The 15770-nt window shown below is 45.3% G+C and overlaps 1 protein-coding gene across 1 annotated transcript in view; it reads right to left on the reverse strand.

The window, feature by feature from the left end:
• The window catches only part of CR1 (complement C3b/C4b receptor 1 (Knops blood group)), a 78796-nt gene that overhangs the window by 8710 nt on the left and 54316 nt on the right, over positions 1 to 15770 (reverse strand). The window contains exons 47-57 of the mRNA XM_027695033.1: positions 15036 to 15218; positions 14694 to 14876; positions 13786 to 13968; positions 11875 to 12057; positions 11470 to 11655; positions 8264 to 8446; positions 3519 to 3764; positions 1823 to 2014; positions 1516 to 1612; positions 808 to 893; positions 244 to 450 (exon numbers count right to left, since the gene is read on the reverse strand). Of these exons, the coding sequence (XP_027550834.1) occupies positions 244 to 450; positions 808 to 893; positions 1516 to 1612; positions 1823 to 2014; positions 3519 to 3764; positions 8264 to 8446; positions 11470 to 11655; positions 11875 to 12057; positions 13786 to 13968; positions 14694 to 14876; positions 15036 to 15218 (1929 nt within the window). The remainder of the gene's footprint in view (positions 1 to 243; positions 451 to 807; positions 894 to 1515; positions 1613 to 1822; positions 2015 to 3518; positions 3765 to 8263; positions 8447 to 11469; positions 11656 to 11874; positions 12058 to 13785; positions 13969 to 14693; positions 14877 to 15035; positions 15219 to 15770) is intronic.

The following is a 15770-nucleotide window of genomic DNA, read 5'->3' on the forward strand; positions in this document are numbered from 1 at the left end:
CCATTTGGCCTTGCCACTTCTACCAACAAGACACTCATACATATATTTTTGAAGTTTGAACTTAAATTTTAGCCATATTCTGTGTCATAAGCAATCAGTATGCACCCTGCCAACCTGATCTCCAATGCAACTGTGTAAAACTTAGTACCAGAGGATTTGCTTCTTCTTTTCTATAGGGAGGGTCCATTCCCCACCCCACCCTGCTTTGAAAAAATATATTAAAAAATTAAAAATCCCAGTAACCTCTACATTGTGGAGGTGGCCCACTCCAAACTCCATTTGAGTGTTCATCAGACGTGCAGTAAATAGTATCTGAGCCGATGAGGGAGAAGGGATCTGAGCCTGCTGGAACATCATCACATGAGTAGCTCACTGGAGTCTGATACACGTAGTTGGCTGGTTCCGTGTGGTGCCCGTTGGCAATGCTGGGAGGGGGATCACAGGGAATCACTGGAAACCAAGCACACAACTCACTCAGAAAGAACATTGGTGTGTCAGCTTATTCACCTCAGAAACAGCAAGCCCTGATTTCCAAGGAATTTCACTTAAAATCTGACATAGCTGCTCTAAGGCAAGCTGCAGTTTTGGCTGAGAATCTCAGTTTCAACATGAGGTTGAATTTGATGTGAGATAATTACCACCATAACTGGTATTTTTCAGCAGTCATCCTTCAGGCACATCCCAAAAAGTTACCAAAAAAACCCCAAAACAGTCCTATTTTACCATCATTTCTTAGACTGGAAGGTTTATAGCACAGCTGTTTTTAAATGAATTACCACAAATGAAGCACAGCAGTGATTTACTCACCTTCACAGAAAGGCATCTGACGATCCCAGTCAACACCTTCATTTGTAATTACACAGGTAACCTTCTGATTTCCAAATAATCTGTATCTAGAGAGGTAAACATTTTTAAAGAGGTTAAACTCAAATCTCTCATTTCTCCAACAAGCACCTAAATAACTGGTTTATACAATTCTGTTCTGTGCTTATGGGGACATAACACACCAAGGTTTTGTTGTAATGAGAAAAGTAACCTCATTTGTTTATTTTGCTAACGGTCTCACTTTGAAAACAAAACAGAAGCAAAGGAGACATCACTAAAGAAACTGATGGAAGTCACATTTTAAGCTGTGACACTAATTCCCTGAAGTTACTAATACTAAAGGAAAGAGAGGAAAAACATTGGAGAGTTTAGTACTCCTGGCTTAATTTGCTAAACACAAACAAATGGGCCATTGCTCAAAATAACAATGAAGGGTGATGAATATATATTTATTCCCCCTGCCACAGGAACACTAGAAGAAAGTCATTAAGCTAAAAGTTGATGCAAACAGCACTTTAACCACAGAATCAAGTTAAATTTAGCTCCAAGTTCATGTGCTCCAGGTAGAATTCAGATTTCAAATCAGAACTGGAATGGAACCTGCATAGAAAATTTGGGTTTGGTTCAGATCTGGTGTAAACATACCAAAAAAAAAAAAAAAGGATTCATTAACTTCACCAAAATACTTACCCTTCTTGACAAGAAAAAGTAGCAGTTGAACCAAATGTAAGATCTGTCACATCAACAAAACCATGTGCTAATTCTCCTGGGTGCTTACATCTTCTCTCTGGGAGAGTGGGGGGGAAAAAAGAAAGGAAAAATCTATACCCCTAATTATATATACAAAGTCTTTGGCATATATTGCCCTTACCAACATCAGCGTTTTCCAAGTGTTGTTTAAAACATTGCAAAATACTAACTCTAACTTGCAAAACAAATAAAGTTGTTAAATATCAAAGGGAAAAAGCAAAAGGGTACAAAAAAAGCACACATTTACCTATACAGAACTGCTCTTTGGGTGACCACTGTAAGTCAGGACCACATGTAAGAGTTAAGGATTTTCCAGGGCTTCTCATATATCCGGGTCGGCAGACGAAGGAGACTTGACTTCCAACAGAAAAACTCTGTATTCCTCTGAACTTCTCCTCCAGCTCTGCATAATGCAGCCTGGCTGGAGGACCACAGGCATCTGGGAGAGGAAGGAAAAGGGAATACACAACCTTAGCAACAAGAGAAACACACCGAGGTGTAACAGCACAGAAGCCCGGGTAATTCCAGGGGTTTTAAGGATTTACTGGTAAATCCAAGAGGTGACGTTCTTAAGAGCCGGAGATATTTTTATATTTAACTAGTTTTCAAATTTTAATTTAGATTTTAGTTGCATCCAAATATTCAACTCTGTACTAGTACTTACTGTTTTCCCAAGTCCTTCAGCATTCTACCCAAACAATGCATTTCCTTCCAGATCTTACTTTTTGTCTGCCTTTTTTTTTCTTTGAAGTTAAATACACAACTTAACTCACTGTAAACCCATCGGCAGTGAAATGCTTATTTAGCTTGCTGCAGGAAAAACAAACCAGTCAGCCCCACTCAAATAGCTGATAGTGAAAATATGTTATGAAAATATGTCATGTAGTTTTCACAGGAAAAAGGAGAGCAAGTCTAAAGAGCATAAAGCAGAGTTTAAAAATCAGCTGCACAATCCAACAGAGACCTACAGACCCAGGGACATTCTGGGGTTGGTTAGAATCGCAAAATATCCTCAGTCAGAAGGGACCCACGAGGATCATTGAAGTCCAACTCCTAAAGCTGAAGAAATTAAACTCCTCCACACGAAACGACTCAAAGAAACGCATTCAAGACCCTCTGTATGAATCACCAGACTATATGAATGTGCAAGACTTAAACACAGAGGCCAGCACCTCTTTGACACCTATCAACCTTTCCCGATCTATTTCTATTATTGTTTAGAAATTGGCCAAAGCAGATAAGAGATTTACCAAACCTCGAGCTCAGCGTCCCATTAACACCAAACGTTTCTGCAGCACCACCTTCCCCTCACCTTTTTAGTACCTGAAAGGGGCTCCAAGAGAGCTGGAGAGGGATTGTTTACAGTGGTATGGAGTGACAGGACGAGAAGGAATGGCCTCGAACTGACAGAGAGCAGGTTTAGATTGGATATTAGGGACAAATCCTTCCCTGTGAGGGTGGGGAGGCCCTGGCACAGGTTGCCCAGAGAAGCTGGGGCTGCCCCATCCCTGGAAGTGTCCGAGGCCAGGCTGGACGGGGCTTGGAGCCACCTGGGCTAGTAGAAGGTGTCCCTGCCCGTGGCAGGAGGTGGAACGGGATGATCTTTGTAAGGTCCCTTCCCACGCAAACCCTTCGACGATTCAACCCCCCCTCTCACAACACCGCCCAAAACCTCGTGGTTCCACCACCACCACCACCACCACCACCACCACCACCACCACCACCACCACCACAAGCCATTTCCTCCTCCCTCCCCGAGAAAACCTCTGGGTCTCCCTCGCCCCGCAGCACCGCCAGGGCCGGAGCGGGGAGGACACCGCGACCCCTCTGCCTCCTTCCCCCCTCCCCGGGGCGATGGCTCCGCGCCGCACCAACCCCTCAGCGCGCCCCTTTCCCCCCGAGCACCCGGCGGGCCGGGGGTGCAGAGACAACCCGCTCCTCACCCTGAGCCCGCGCTCCGCCGAGCCCCCACAGCACCAGAACCGGCAGCACCGGCAGCAGCGGCCGCCCCATGACGGCGGCGGGGCCGCGGCAGCGCCCGCTCCGCTCCCTCACAGCGGCCGAGACGCAGCGCGGGGCCGGGGCGCATGCGCGAGACCGCCCCACCCTCAGCGCCATGGCCGCGCCCGCCATTATCGCCCTCAGAGGAGGGCCCGTCCCCCGCCGTGCGGAGCAGCGGGAACCGCTCACTGCTTATTTATTTCACCCCAGCCCCGCTCATGGGCGGTGTTCGCCGGGTCCGGCACACCCCGCCGGGCTTTCCGCGCCGTTATTTGTGCGCGGAAATTCAGAGTCGCTTCCATAGTGCAGCCCCGCCGTAGTGATTACTTAGTAATTTCCACAGAAATTACGTAATGCCGTCCGGCCTCTCCGCATGCTCAGGTGAAGGGTCTGTTTGACCTGTGGCCTGATTTTTAGTATTAAAAGGCGTGGTTTTTAGTATGAAACGTAGTTCCTTGGAATTATGGACCTATATTCATGGACCGCAAGTATTTTGCCATGTTTACGTAGCGCACATCAACATCTCGATTTACTACACCCTTAAAGCTTGTTAGTTCCAGGATGTCCTTGACTAAGGGATGCAGCTTCTGCCTGTTCCACTTATTAGTTCTCCTTTCCTACTGATGAGACTTGAAAGGATATGAAGATCTTACATCAAAGAACGCCCCGACTTAAGATAATCTTGACATGCTCCAAATTCTGCAACACCCTCAGCACGTTACGTGTTGCAGAGCAGCATTAAAATAATAATAAATTTAAAAAAACCCCAAACCACGTACACACAAAAACACAAACCAAAACCCCCTTAAAATTCTAGATAGACCTAAAAAGAGACACAGAATTCTTGTCCAGGGTTCAGCTTTTATTATGTTAAGCATTTGTAGAGGAACACTGTGCATAAGCGTTGCTGAAAGGAAATACAGAGATGTGAATGCGGCTGTTATTAAGACATTAATTAACATGCTGTGACTCCCACCCCCGCGCAGGAACGCTTTATTGAGACTTGCTTATCCAGATTTTTTGGCTTTGCAGATGAAGTATTCTTGATCAGAAGCAGCACACAGAATTCCCTCTGGGGCAGCATCCGCACTGCGTGCAGCCTGAGCCTCATTAGATCCTTACAGTAATTAATGGGAGCAGAATGAGCATTAAAGATTTACAGTAAAGTGTCTTATTTTTGCCACAGAATTTCAGTCTCGAGTTGAGCAGCACTTCCATGTAGCTCTCGCTGTGGAGAACGAGCCAAGTCCCTGGTTAGCAGCTACACAGATGCCCAGCCTAGGAAAAAGATGACATGCTTGTGTTATAATTAGACTTTTCCTGTTTCCATACTGATGTCTAGGGATTACATTGTCACCCAGGGAGGGAGGAGAGAATTTCTGGGAAGTGCTTTGTTTCAAAGAAATGACCCAGAACCAAGCCTTTTTATAGTCAAAGCTGATTATGCTCAGAGTGCTGCTAACACTGAAAATTCACTCTTGGCTCCAACAGATTCACCATAGAAAGTAGATTCACCTGTCAGTAAAAATATCATTGTAGTAAGTGTAAAAGCAAGAAAAAAAAACCAAAAGCCCAGTTCAGTGTCTTTTTCTGACACTACTGCTGTTAAAGTAGTCTTTTAGAGAGCAAGCTCTCCCATAAACCATAAAAAAATCAAAAGCAGCTTTATATCAGAAGCAAGGACTAGTCTGGAAGTCTGACCTGTGAGCACTATCCATTCAGATTATAGAAAAGGAAAGACACGTTGAGGTTGGTGTCAGAAAGAAAAATAGGATGTTTAAAAAAAACCCCAGTATGTTTAAAACAGTCTCTTTTATTCTGCCAAAGAAAACATCTTACCAGAAGATTAAGGGGAAAGAGGTTTCTGCTTGAATGATTACATTAGAAAAATAGTCATTCAAGTAGACAATGTAGTCAACAATATAAACAAATAACCACATAATTATTGCAGCTATAACTGATATTTTATGTTGAGGATTATAAATCCATACCTTCTATGGCAAACATGATCTTTTCTGTTCAGTTACTGGGTTCAGAGAGGTTTGGTAATTGTAATTTTCATATGTACGATAATAGCTAAGTGAAAAAGAAGAAAACAATGAACTGTGTTGCTTTGTAAGGGAACACTCAGGTTGGTCTCCTTTAAGGAAGAGATAAAATGACATAATCACACCATCTATTCCAGCTTGTATAGTTTGCAAGTGGGAGCTGAAGGTACAGAATTACAAGACCCAGGCACATTCAGGCAAATATTTTTAAGTGTATAAAGCTTGGCACTTGGCAACAAAGGACATGAATAAACATCCAGAGGACTGCCTTACCCTTCCTTCTGCTTGGAAACTATTTTCCAGACAATGCCTGCCCCCAGGAGCAGCAGAACTCCCGCGGCTGCGACTCCTGAGAGAGAAGAGCCCGTATTATTCCCACTGTGTGTTTGAAAGCACACAAAAGACGTAACAAGGTGTATCTGCCAAGTAAGCAGAAGGAAACAGTGCCACTGAGCTAAAGACCTGGCTGCAAGAATGTTTGCAAGCTGCTTACCGAGGCCTAGTGACCCAGACTTGTGTGATGCTGGAGGGAGGAGAAAAAAAGAGAAATCAGCAAACGCTTCTAACAAAATCCAGTGTTTGTCTGCTGTCCTTAATCAATCTACCAATAAACCTTTTAGAATCATACAATGGTTTGGGTTGGAAGGGATCTTAAAGATCGTCCTGTTCCACCCCCTGCCATGGGCAGAGACACCTTTCACTAGCCCAGGTTGCTCCAAGCCCCGTCCAACCTGGCCTTGGACACTTCCAGGGATGGGGCAGCCACAGCTTTCTCTGGGCCAGTGTCTCACTGGTAAGACTGATTTCTTAAACCCACCATTATATACTCTTTTCTTAAATACAAGAAGTTATTTGCATGTTTAAAATGCATTTAGGTGTTTCTGTCTGATCTTTGCTTCGTTCCCATTTCACTCACTCAGTTTACAGGCTGGCACAGGAGGGTCCCAGCTGAAATCCTCTTGGCACTGAGTCTGACTGATGCCTTCCAACGTGTAACCATCATCACACTCAAGAGTGAGGTTGGTCCCAGAACGATAAGTGTTTCCTTTAATGGCTTTCTTAACACCTTGAACGTCCGGGAATTCACATCTGATCTCTGGAATTGGAAGTAATCAAAAAAGGGCATTTAATGACAGGAAACATAAAACATGAGAAATACAACTGTGGGTTATTTAGGACACAGTTCTTGAATTTCTTCTGAATGTAGCTAGGAATTTATTCTTATTCCACAAGGTAGTTCCTTTCTTTGTGGCTGCAGAGGTGGGTAAGGGTCTCACTGCCACAAATGAATATTTGTACAGATCAACTACTCCACGCTGATATGGCAGATGCAAAATCATGTGTAGAAGGGGTACTTTGGGAGAAGCTTGACAGAGAAGGAGATATTTCTGATACCAGGCTACCAAAACATTTGGAGAGGAAAGGTTTAGCAGGAAAGAATTCTGTGGCAGTTTTAGAACCAGCTGCATATAAACCACTTCTAGTCTGTAAAAGTCTCTTGCCCTCCAAAGATGTCATCATCAATAATTAATTCATTAATTAGTCCATCCATCTAAGCTATTTATAAAACTAAAGTGAGTCAGTTGCTTCAATTCAAGCATCTCATCACCTTTAACACTCCAAGTCCAAGGATTCTGTTGGACAAGGTTCTCAGTGAGCAAAGGGGTAATATCAGCATGTAATATTTACCCTTTATTTTATGTCATATATATATATATGTTTACTATCACTTGTCCTAGTAATAAAGATACTTCAAAGCCACAAAAATCTGGTATGGCTGGTAGAACTTTTCTGAGACTGCTTCCTTTAAGGAGCCTCTGATTTATTTACATAAGTGTTTGGTAGGTTATTTCCTCCCATTGTTATTTGAGATTTTCAGTTCCTGAGTCACTGAGGCGGGTGCAGCTCCTCATGTGGATAATGATGATGATTGTCCAGTTTTTCATGCAGGAACACCCACACTAGGAATCCTGTGACGTCCATGCAATTGGCTTAAGTCAAATTTGCCTGATGACTGACCTTGGAAGTGCCAATTCAGAGATACAGAGAAGGGAATAGTTGTTGTCATATACGAACCATCCATCAGAGACCCCTTCTCTGATATAATCACTTTCTTTGTTTCTTATTACTGATAACTGGAGAGTGAGAGACAAAAGGAAATGGACACAAAAATGTTTCTACTCTTCTACTAAAAGTAAAAAGCTGTCAGTGGAGAGAATTTGGTGTACACCTCTTTGGAGCAACAGGGGCAGAGATGGAAAACATGCAAGAGTTAAAACTGCCTATCAGAAGTGCCTCTGTTGGACTCACATCCTTCTGACTGTTTGCTCCAGGTTTCCATCCTCCTTCTTTACAACAATACTCTTCCCAGGGTTAACAAAGAGTAGATAAATTCCTAGATAACAGATCAACACTTCCTAGCTGTGACATAAAAGCAGTTCCCAGGCCAAATAACGGGATGGAATTCAGTGTTAGCTGCTGCTGATCTTACTGCTCAGATTTTGGCCCTGAATCTCTGAAGATTTAATTTTCTCCCCAAAGTAAGACGTGTATGTCAGTGTGGCTGCATGTCCCTCAGCCCAGTCTGGTTCTGCCACCACAAATTCCAAACAAAGGAGCAAAGGAAGCACAAAACCCACCTTTGCACTGAGGAAGAGGCTGGCTCCAGGTTCCTGACACCGTGCAGTTGATAAAAGCGTTCCCAACAAGTGAATAACCAGGATTGCAGCTGTAGGACACAGATGCTCCATAGGGAAAAGTGTGAGAGATGTTGCCCTTGAGCTTCCCATTGGTGATGTTTGGAGGATGGAGGCACTTCACAGCTGGAAAGTTGGGGAGGGGAGAGACAAACAAGAGGATCCTGAGGGACTGCAGAGAGTGGCCAAGGCACTGTACCTTTGCAGACTTCATTGTTCCCTCTGAAATACTTCACCTTGGCTCAATAACCTGTAACCCTGTAACTCCATCAGGCTTTAGAAATGGTTATAAATTTGATCTTGTTTTTATCACACATTGTGTAGTGAAGGACTCAGATGCAGTCCTTGTACAAACCTTTCCCTAAGGCAAGAGTTGTTAAATGTCCTTTGTTCTTAGCTCTCTGCTACAAAAACACACCTTGACAGAGGGGAGGAGGATGGCTCCAGGCTCCAGATGGTGTGCAATAAATGGATGCTGTCCCAAGGAGAGAGAAGCCGGGATCACAGATGTAGCTCACAGATGTTCCAGGAGCAAAAAACGCTTTTACTGGGCTGCTGAGAGACCCATGAGTGATATCTGCAGGCTTGGAGCAGTGCAGCACTAAAATCAGAGGTGTGCAGATCAAAACAGGGCTCACAGAGGCAAGAGGGAAAACTTTTGAGCAGCTGAACACTCACTCCCACAGCACTGACTCCAACACATAGAGCCAACCCTCTGCAAGAGGGTCAATTATCCCTCTCCCCTCAAAAAAGCAGGACAGGTGGGGAGGAGGAATTAGTGTTTAGTAAATCTTTCCTCTTCTTAGGAGAGACCTACCTGGCTTTGTTGTGGTGTTGGGATGATGATAATGTTCTGCCACTCCATTTGGATGCAACACTGAGAGTTTAAAAATGTGGGTGAGCAAACACAATGCACAAATTTACCTTCGTTTTCCATCATCCTGCATTTACATTTCCAGCACTTCCCTCCTCTCTGATAGTCAGTGTCCTGCCTTGAAGCTGCCAAATTTCTCACATTCAGGAAATTTAGAGAATGTGGGTTCTGGATTGCAACAAGCAGCGTGAGAAAGTGCAAATCACGCTAATACTTACAGCATTACCCAACCCCTGCTTCACCTCCTGCACGAAAAGAGAGGCATAAACAAAAGGAACAATTTCTGGGTTCTCCTTCAAGTACTCGGAGCAAACAGGAAAAATAAGGGCAACTTCAGCTTTGTTGAGTGGGTGGAAATCAGGGAGGAATCTGCAACGCTGAGGAGTCCAAGTGCTGAGACTTACCCTGCTCACAGACAGGGAGAGGCGGATCCCAGGATTCATCAGCTCGGCACTGGGATGTGTGATGGCCTCGCAAGGTGAAACCTTTACGGCAAGTAAAAGTAACAGTGTCTTTGTATCTGTAGCGACTTTTAAGAAGGGTTACTCTCCCATTCCGGATCTGTGGGGGTGGACACGCCACCTCTGAAAAATAAATTCATATTTATGAATATGAAGCCACATTTATGCCTTAATTGGTGCATATATAAAGTCCATCCTCAGTGTGCTCAGAGGATTTTCACAGGTAGTGCTTGGAGACTCAGAGAAGAATAATTTCAAGCTTTTTAGTTCATTTAAGTACCCTAAGGTTATATTATATATCTGAACATAGTTTGTGGCTATGAACAGAATAGTGCAAATACATTCCAATAAAAGTATTAAATGGGGTAGAAATCTGTAAGCACTGTTAGCAATTCTCATGACTGCTTTACTATCCCAAATTCACCTTCCAAAGCAATTCCATCTGAAAGAAAAACTAACTGCAATGATCAACCCCTGCAAACAACAGTACAGGATTTGGAAGATTCCAGTTCGGTTTTACTCGATGTCCCACTCTTCTACTGCAAAACACATTCCTTCCTTAATTTATTATTTACATTTGTGAAACAAAAGGGACAAATCCCTGCAGGCATCTCACAGCTCTTCAGTCTACATTTCTATGGCAGATCCAAAGCTTGCATCTGGAAGATTTTTAGAAGAAACCAAACATGCAAGCACCAAAAACAACCCCTATCCTAGGGGAATACTATGCTTTAAAAGTCATATTCCTCTAATTCTATTTATCTAAAGGAAATACCACTTTTTGATTTTAAGGACTTAATTTGCCAGTTCTGGGCTCGATCTAGTGGTGACCTACTTACTCTGACAAAGGGGAGGAAGACCAGTCCATGTGACATCTCGTCCAAAAATCACACATCTCCTGTGAGAGTGTCCAACCAGCCGGTGCCTGGAGTTACAGAGACACAAATATCAGCTGATTCCAGGTCATTCAGCTTGGATTTTGCACTCCCACTCTGACACTACCCCCAGAGGTTTCCCTCTGCAGCCTCCTGATTCTGGCTGGTCACCAAGGTGTTTCTGCTGCTTTGACACATGGGAGTGAAGGACACCAAGTTCCTTCTTCCTAGATCCGGGGGGAACAACACTGATCCCAAATGACTCCGGGGTCAGGTTGGTCAGATGCTAAACCAGGACTTAGACTCAGCTGATTTCCAAAGGGCTGGAGCCTCCTTGCTTGCACTCTCAGCTCCTGCTCGGTGGCCGTCTGAGGAGGCAAAACTGAGACTGAAGTGTGCAAATTAATCTACTGAGCACAGGAAGGGAAAAATGAGACACTCCTCCCTTTCCTAAGCTGGCAAAATTGGAACCAAAAATCCGCATTCTGGCTTGCTGTGGGAGAACAGCTGCTCAGAGGAATGGGCTCTGATGCTTTACCACAAGTTGCCCAACACCAAGCTCAGACACAGAGTCAGCAAAAGGCAGCGTGGGACTTACCCTTCCTCACACGTGTGGCTCACGGTGGACCCCAAAAAGAGATCTGTCAGAACAACAACTCTGCCATTCTTGGGTGTTTCTGGATATATACATTGCTTCCCTGGGAAAGAACAAGGCTGAGTTTAAACTCCTCTCTTGCAGTTGTGTAACACATTACGAGAAGGTATCTTAAGGCTCTGTCCACATTCTGACACCAATAATTTTGATTTCTAAATGGCCAATAATAGGCCCAAACTCTGTGACTAGTGAAGCCATGTATAAATCTTTTTTTTTTTTTATAAGAAACCCACAAATCAGACAATTTCCAACAACACCAAACTGATGGAGCTATTCACTTTTACAAAACTCTAGCGCTTCAGACCACGTGTGGTTTTTGAGGCAAGTCAGGGTTGGGGGCACTCCGGGGTGTCTCATGTATCCTGGCTGGCAGCTGTAGCGCACGGTGTCCCCGGCAGCAAATTCCACCTGATTTCTGTATTCCCTAGTTAGCTGAGCAAAGGTGAAGTTTGGAGGTGCACCACAGCCACCTATCAGGAAAGAAAACAGAGGGAGAAATAGGGATATCAACCACACAAAGTTGTTTTAAAATGCACGTTGAGCACGCATGGTTTACAAGACAAACAGAAAACAAAGGGGAAGGGCTGAAGGATTCCAAATTTTGGCATGGGTAAGGACAAATCCTACATGCTTTCATTGGCAGAAACTTCCAGACTATCCATAATTCCCAACTTGGAACCACAGTGTACCTGCACACTGAGGGAGAGGGAGGCTCCAGTTGCCAGAGTCAGTGCAGTAGATCGATGCCTCTCCCAGGAGGCTGTACCCAGGGTCACAGCTGTAGTTTACAACCATCCCAGTGGTGAAAACTTCCAAGTCCTGGCTGTTGTGATCTCCGTTGTCAATGGTTGGAGGTGAAGGACACTGCAGCACTAAAGAGAGAGGACAAGACAAAACTGAGAAAAGGGCAAGGACGTGATGCTTAGAGGGCCGGAGTGATTCTTCTGTGAAGACGGGCTGAGAACATTGGGGTTGGTCAGCCTGGAGAAGAGAAGGCTTTGGGGGGACCTTAGAGCCCCTTCCAGTGTCTAAAGGAGCTACTTGAGAGATGGAGAGAGACTTTGGACAATGGCCTTGGGGAATGGCTTCAAACTGGAAGAGGACAGGGCTAGATGGGATATTAGGAAGAAATTCCTTCCCTGGGAGGGTGGGGAGGCCCTGGCACAGGTTGCCCAGAGAAGCTGTGGCTGCCCCATCCCTGGCAGTGTCCAAGGCCAGGTTGGACAGGGCTTGGAGCAACCTGGGATAGAGGAAGGTGTCCCTGCCCATGGCAGGGGGTGGAACAGGAGAATCTGGTTTTAAGCTTCTTTAACTCAGTGCCATAGGAAAAGGATCACTATTTCTAGGAGCCAAATCCTCCAGAAAAGGAGAAATTACAAGGCTTCCTCCCACAGTATTTTAAAAAAACTAGAAGCATCTGCAAAACATACATTTACAAAACTCCTGGGCTTCAGACCATGTTTGATTTTCAAGACATGTAATAGTTGGTGGTATTTGTGGCTCTTTCATGTATCCAGCCTGACAAGTGTATTCCACAATCTTCCCAACAGGAAACTCAGTTTGATTTTTATACTCCTCATTTAGCTCAGCAAATAATAACTTGGTTGGTGTGCCACAACCAGCTGCCAAGAAACAAAATGCACATGAGAAACACAACCTTGGTTGTGAAATGCAGTTAGAGAGAAACAAGTGCATTTATAGGCACTGTTAAACCCCAGGGTAACAAAATACCTTCTGTGTATTCTGATACATTTGAATGCATAACATTCAGCATGTAAGGACACATGCACCTAATTTACATGCTCTTAAAAAAAACCCCAAACTAAAACAATGCCTCCAAAAACAGTTTAAAAAAATATAATGTTCCCCAAAAATTTAAAAAAAATAATACCCCTGAAAACTACAATGCCCCCCAAAAACACAATGCCCTTAGAGATAGTTTAAAAAAATATTATGCTCCCCAAAAATTTAATGCACCCAAAAATAGTTTTAAAAAATATAATGCTCCCAAAAAATGTAATGCCCTCAAAAATAGTTTAAAAAATATAATGCTCCCAAAAAATATAATGCCCCTAAAAATAGTTTTAAAAAAATTATGCTCCCCAAAAATACAATGCCCCTAAAAATAGTTTTATAAAATACAATACTCCCAAAAAATATAATGCTCCCAAAAAATATAATGCAACCAAAAATAGTTTAAAAAAAATATTATGCTCCCCAAAAATACAATGCCCCCAAAAATAGTTTAGCCAGTTTGGTGCTCTGCACATCCTACACATCTCTGCCATCACACATTGTGCCATCTTTGGGCTGTAGAGTGCAGGAATCTTCAATTCCACTACTTAGAACACCCAAACCTGCCTCCTTTTGGGAAACCACGGGCTTTAGCAATGCCACCAGCTTATTCCCATTCCCACCAAAGGGGACACAGCTCCTGCATGTGCTAGAAGCACGTTTAGACCCACGGGTGTCACTGGACATGTGGTTCCTCCCACTCGTGCCAGTTGTGGGTGTTGGCAGGTTTGGCTGACCCAGGATGAGCCGAGCACGGGGCAGATGCTCAGCCAGCCACGAGAGCACGAGGGGGCAGCTGGTCCCACCTGCACAGCGTGGATATGGAAGGCTCCAGCTCCCCGAGGCCGTGCAGGAGATGGAAGGGTCTCCGAGGAGGGAGAAGCCGGGCTGGCAGCTGTAGTTCACCGACGCGCCGCTGGTGAAGTTGGCCCCGAGCTCCGCGTCGTGCGTGGCGTGGGCGATGACAGGAGGCTCAGGGCACAGCAGCACTGCCAGGGCAGGAGCACAGAGCAGAGTTTTAGTGGTTTTGCCCGGCAGAGGAGCACATGTGACGCAGCAAAGGACTGTCACACCTGAAGTGGTTTGGGTGAGGCGGAAAGCGTGACCTCAGGGCCACTCCGGTATAACAAGCATAGAATCATAGAATGGGTTGGAAGGGACCTTAAAGATCATATAGTACAGGGATGCCTTCCACTAGCCCAGGTTGCTCCAAGCCCTGTCCAACCTGGCCTGGGACACTTCCAGGGATGGGGCAGCCACAGCTTCTCTGGGCAACTTCTACCAGTGCCTCACCACCATCACAGGGAAGAAATTTTTCCTAACATCTAATCTAAACCTACTCTCTGTCAGTGTGAAACCATTCCCCCTTGCCCTGTCACTCCAGGCCCTTGTAAAGAGTCTCTCTCCACCTTTCTTGTCAGCTCCCTTCAGGTACTGGAAGGCTGCAATTAGGTCACCCTGAACCCTTCTCTTTTCCTGGCTGAACAATCCCAATTCTCTCAGCCCTTTCCTAATACCAGAGATGCTCCATCCCTCTTATCAACTATGGACTCGCTCCAACAGCTCCATGTCCTTCCTGTGCTGGGGATCCCAGCGCTGGAGGCAGGTGGGGTCTCACCAGGACAGAGCAGATGGGCAGAATCACCTCCCTCAACCTACTGGCCATGCCTTTTTTGGGTGGCCTCCTTCTAAACCCCCACGTGCCCATGCTCACCTCGCTCACAGGTGGGCACAGCAGGCACCCAGCGGCCGTCGGGCTGGCACTTGGCTGCACGGGTGCCCTGCAGGACGTAGCCTGGGTGGCACTGGAAGGTGACGTTGGCCCCAGGGTGGTACACAGCGCTCTGGCCTTCAGCCACCTCTCCATCCCGGATGCTGGGGCTTGCACAGGTGATCACTGCAAGGGAAAAGTGTCAAAGCAACGGGCTGGGGAAGCAGCTGCCAGAGCTTGTTAGAAACGATCCACCTCGTTTGTTTTTTAGAGGTCAAAATTCAGGGGAGGCCACGCAACCACAACAGTCTGTTTTCCCTGTGGGTAACAGCATTTACAGCTCACCTTCACACCGGGGGTAAGGGATGCTCCAGGATCCAGATGTCAAACAAGAAACTGTTGTTTTCCCGGTGAGGACATACCCCGGGTCACAGTGGTACTTCACTGACATTCCAGGGATAAACACATCCACATCCTTGCTGTCATGCCGGCCGTTTTTGATATTTGGAGGGGAAGGACACTGCGGCACTACAAAGAGGGAAGAAGTCCCAACTGGTAAAGAGCTGGTGCCACAACCCCCCCACTGTAGGGTGAGGCAGCCTTTTAACTTCTTTCTTTCCCATCAGCTTTTGCCCAGTAGCTACTAAGGGATGTCACTGAATGATATTTCCATCCTACCCTCATTTACCTTCCAGCCTTCATGTTTTTTGAGCTTATTGAACCAAGAATGGTAATTTCTCACTATTTAGGGAACTACAGTGGTTGGTTTCCATCTGTGGCCCTGACAGCTTGCTCTGGGCTTTCTGTGGCTTCAAAAGAGATCAGACACCAGTCTGGCTCCCAGTCCCTTTGTGGAGTCATTTAAAGAGATGAAAACCCTACATTACAAGGGTCTGAATCAGAAAATCATGGAATCATTTAGGTTGGGAAAGACCTTTAAATTCATTGAGTCAACCAATAACCCCGCACTGCCAAGCCCACCACTGAACCATGTCATCTGCATGTCTTTGAAATCCCTGTTCCAGTGCTTGAAGGGGGATTATGGAGGTGGGAGACAGATCTGATTTTCCCTTCCAGCCC

The sequence above is a fragment of the Neopelma chrysocephalum genome, unplaced genomic scaffold (assembly GCF_003984885.1).
Source record: "Neopelma chrysocephalum unplaced genomic scaffold, ASM398488v2 Primary Assembly neopelma1_100, whole genome shotgun sequence".
Classification (NCBI taxonomy): domain Eukaryota; kingdom Metazoa; phylum Chordata; class Aves; order Passeriformes; family Pipridae; genus Neopelma; species Neopelma chrysocephalum.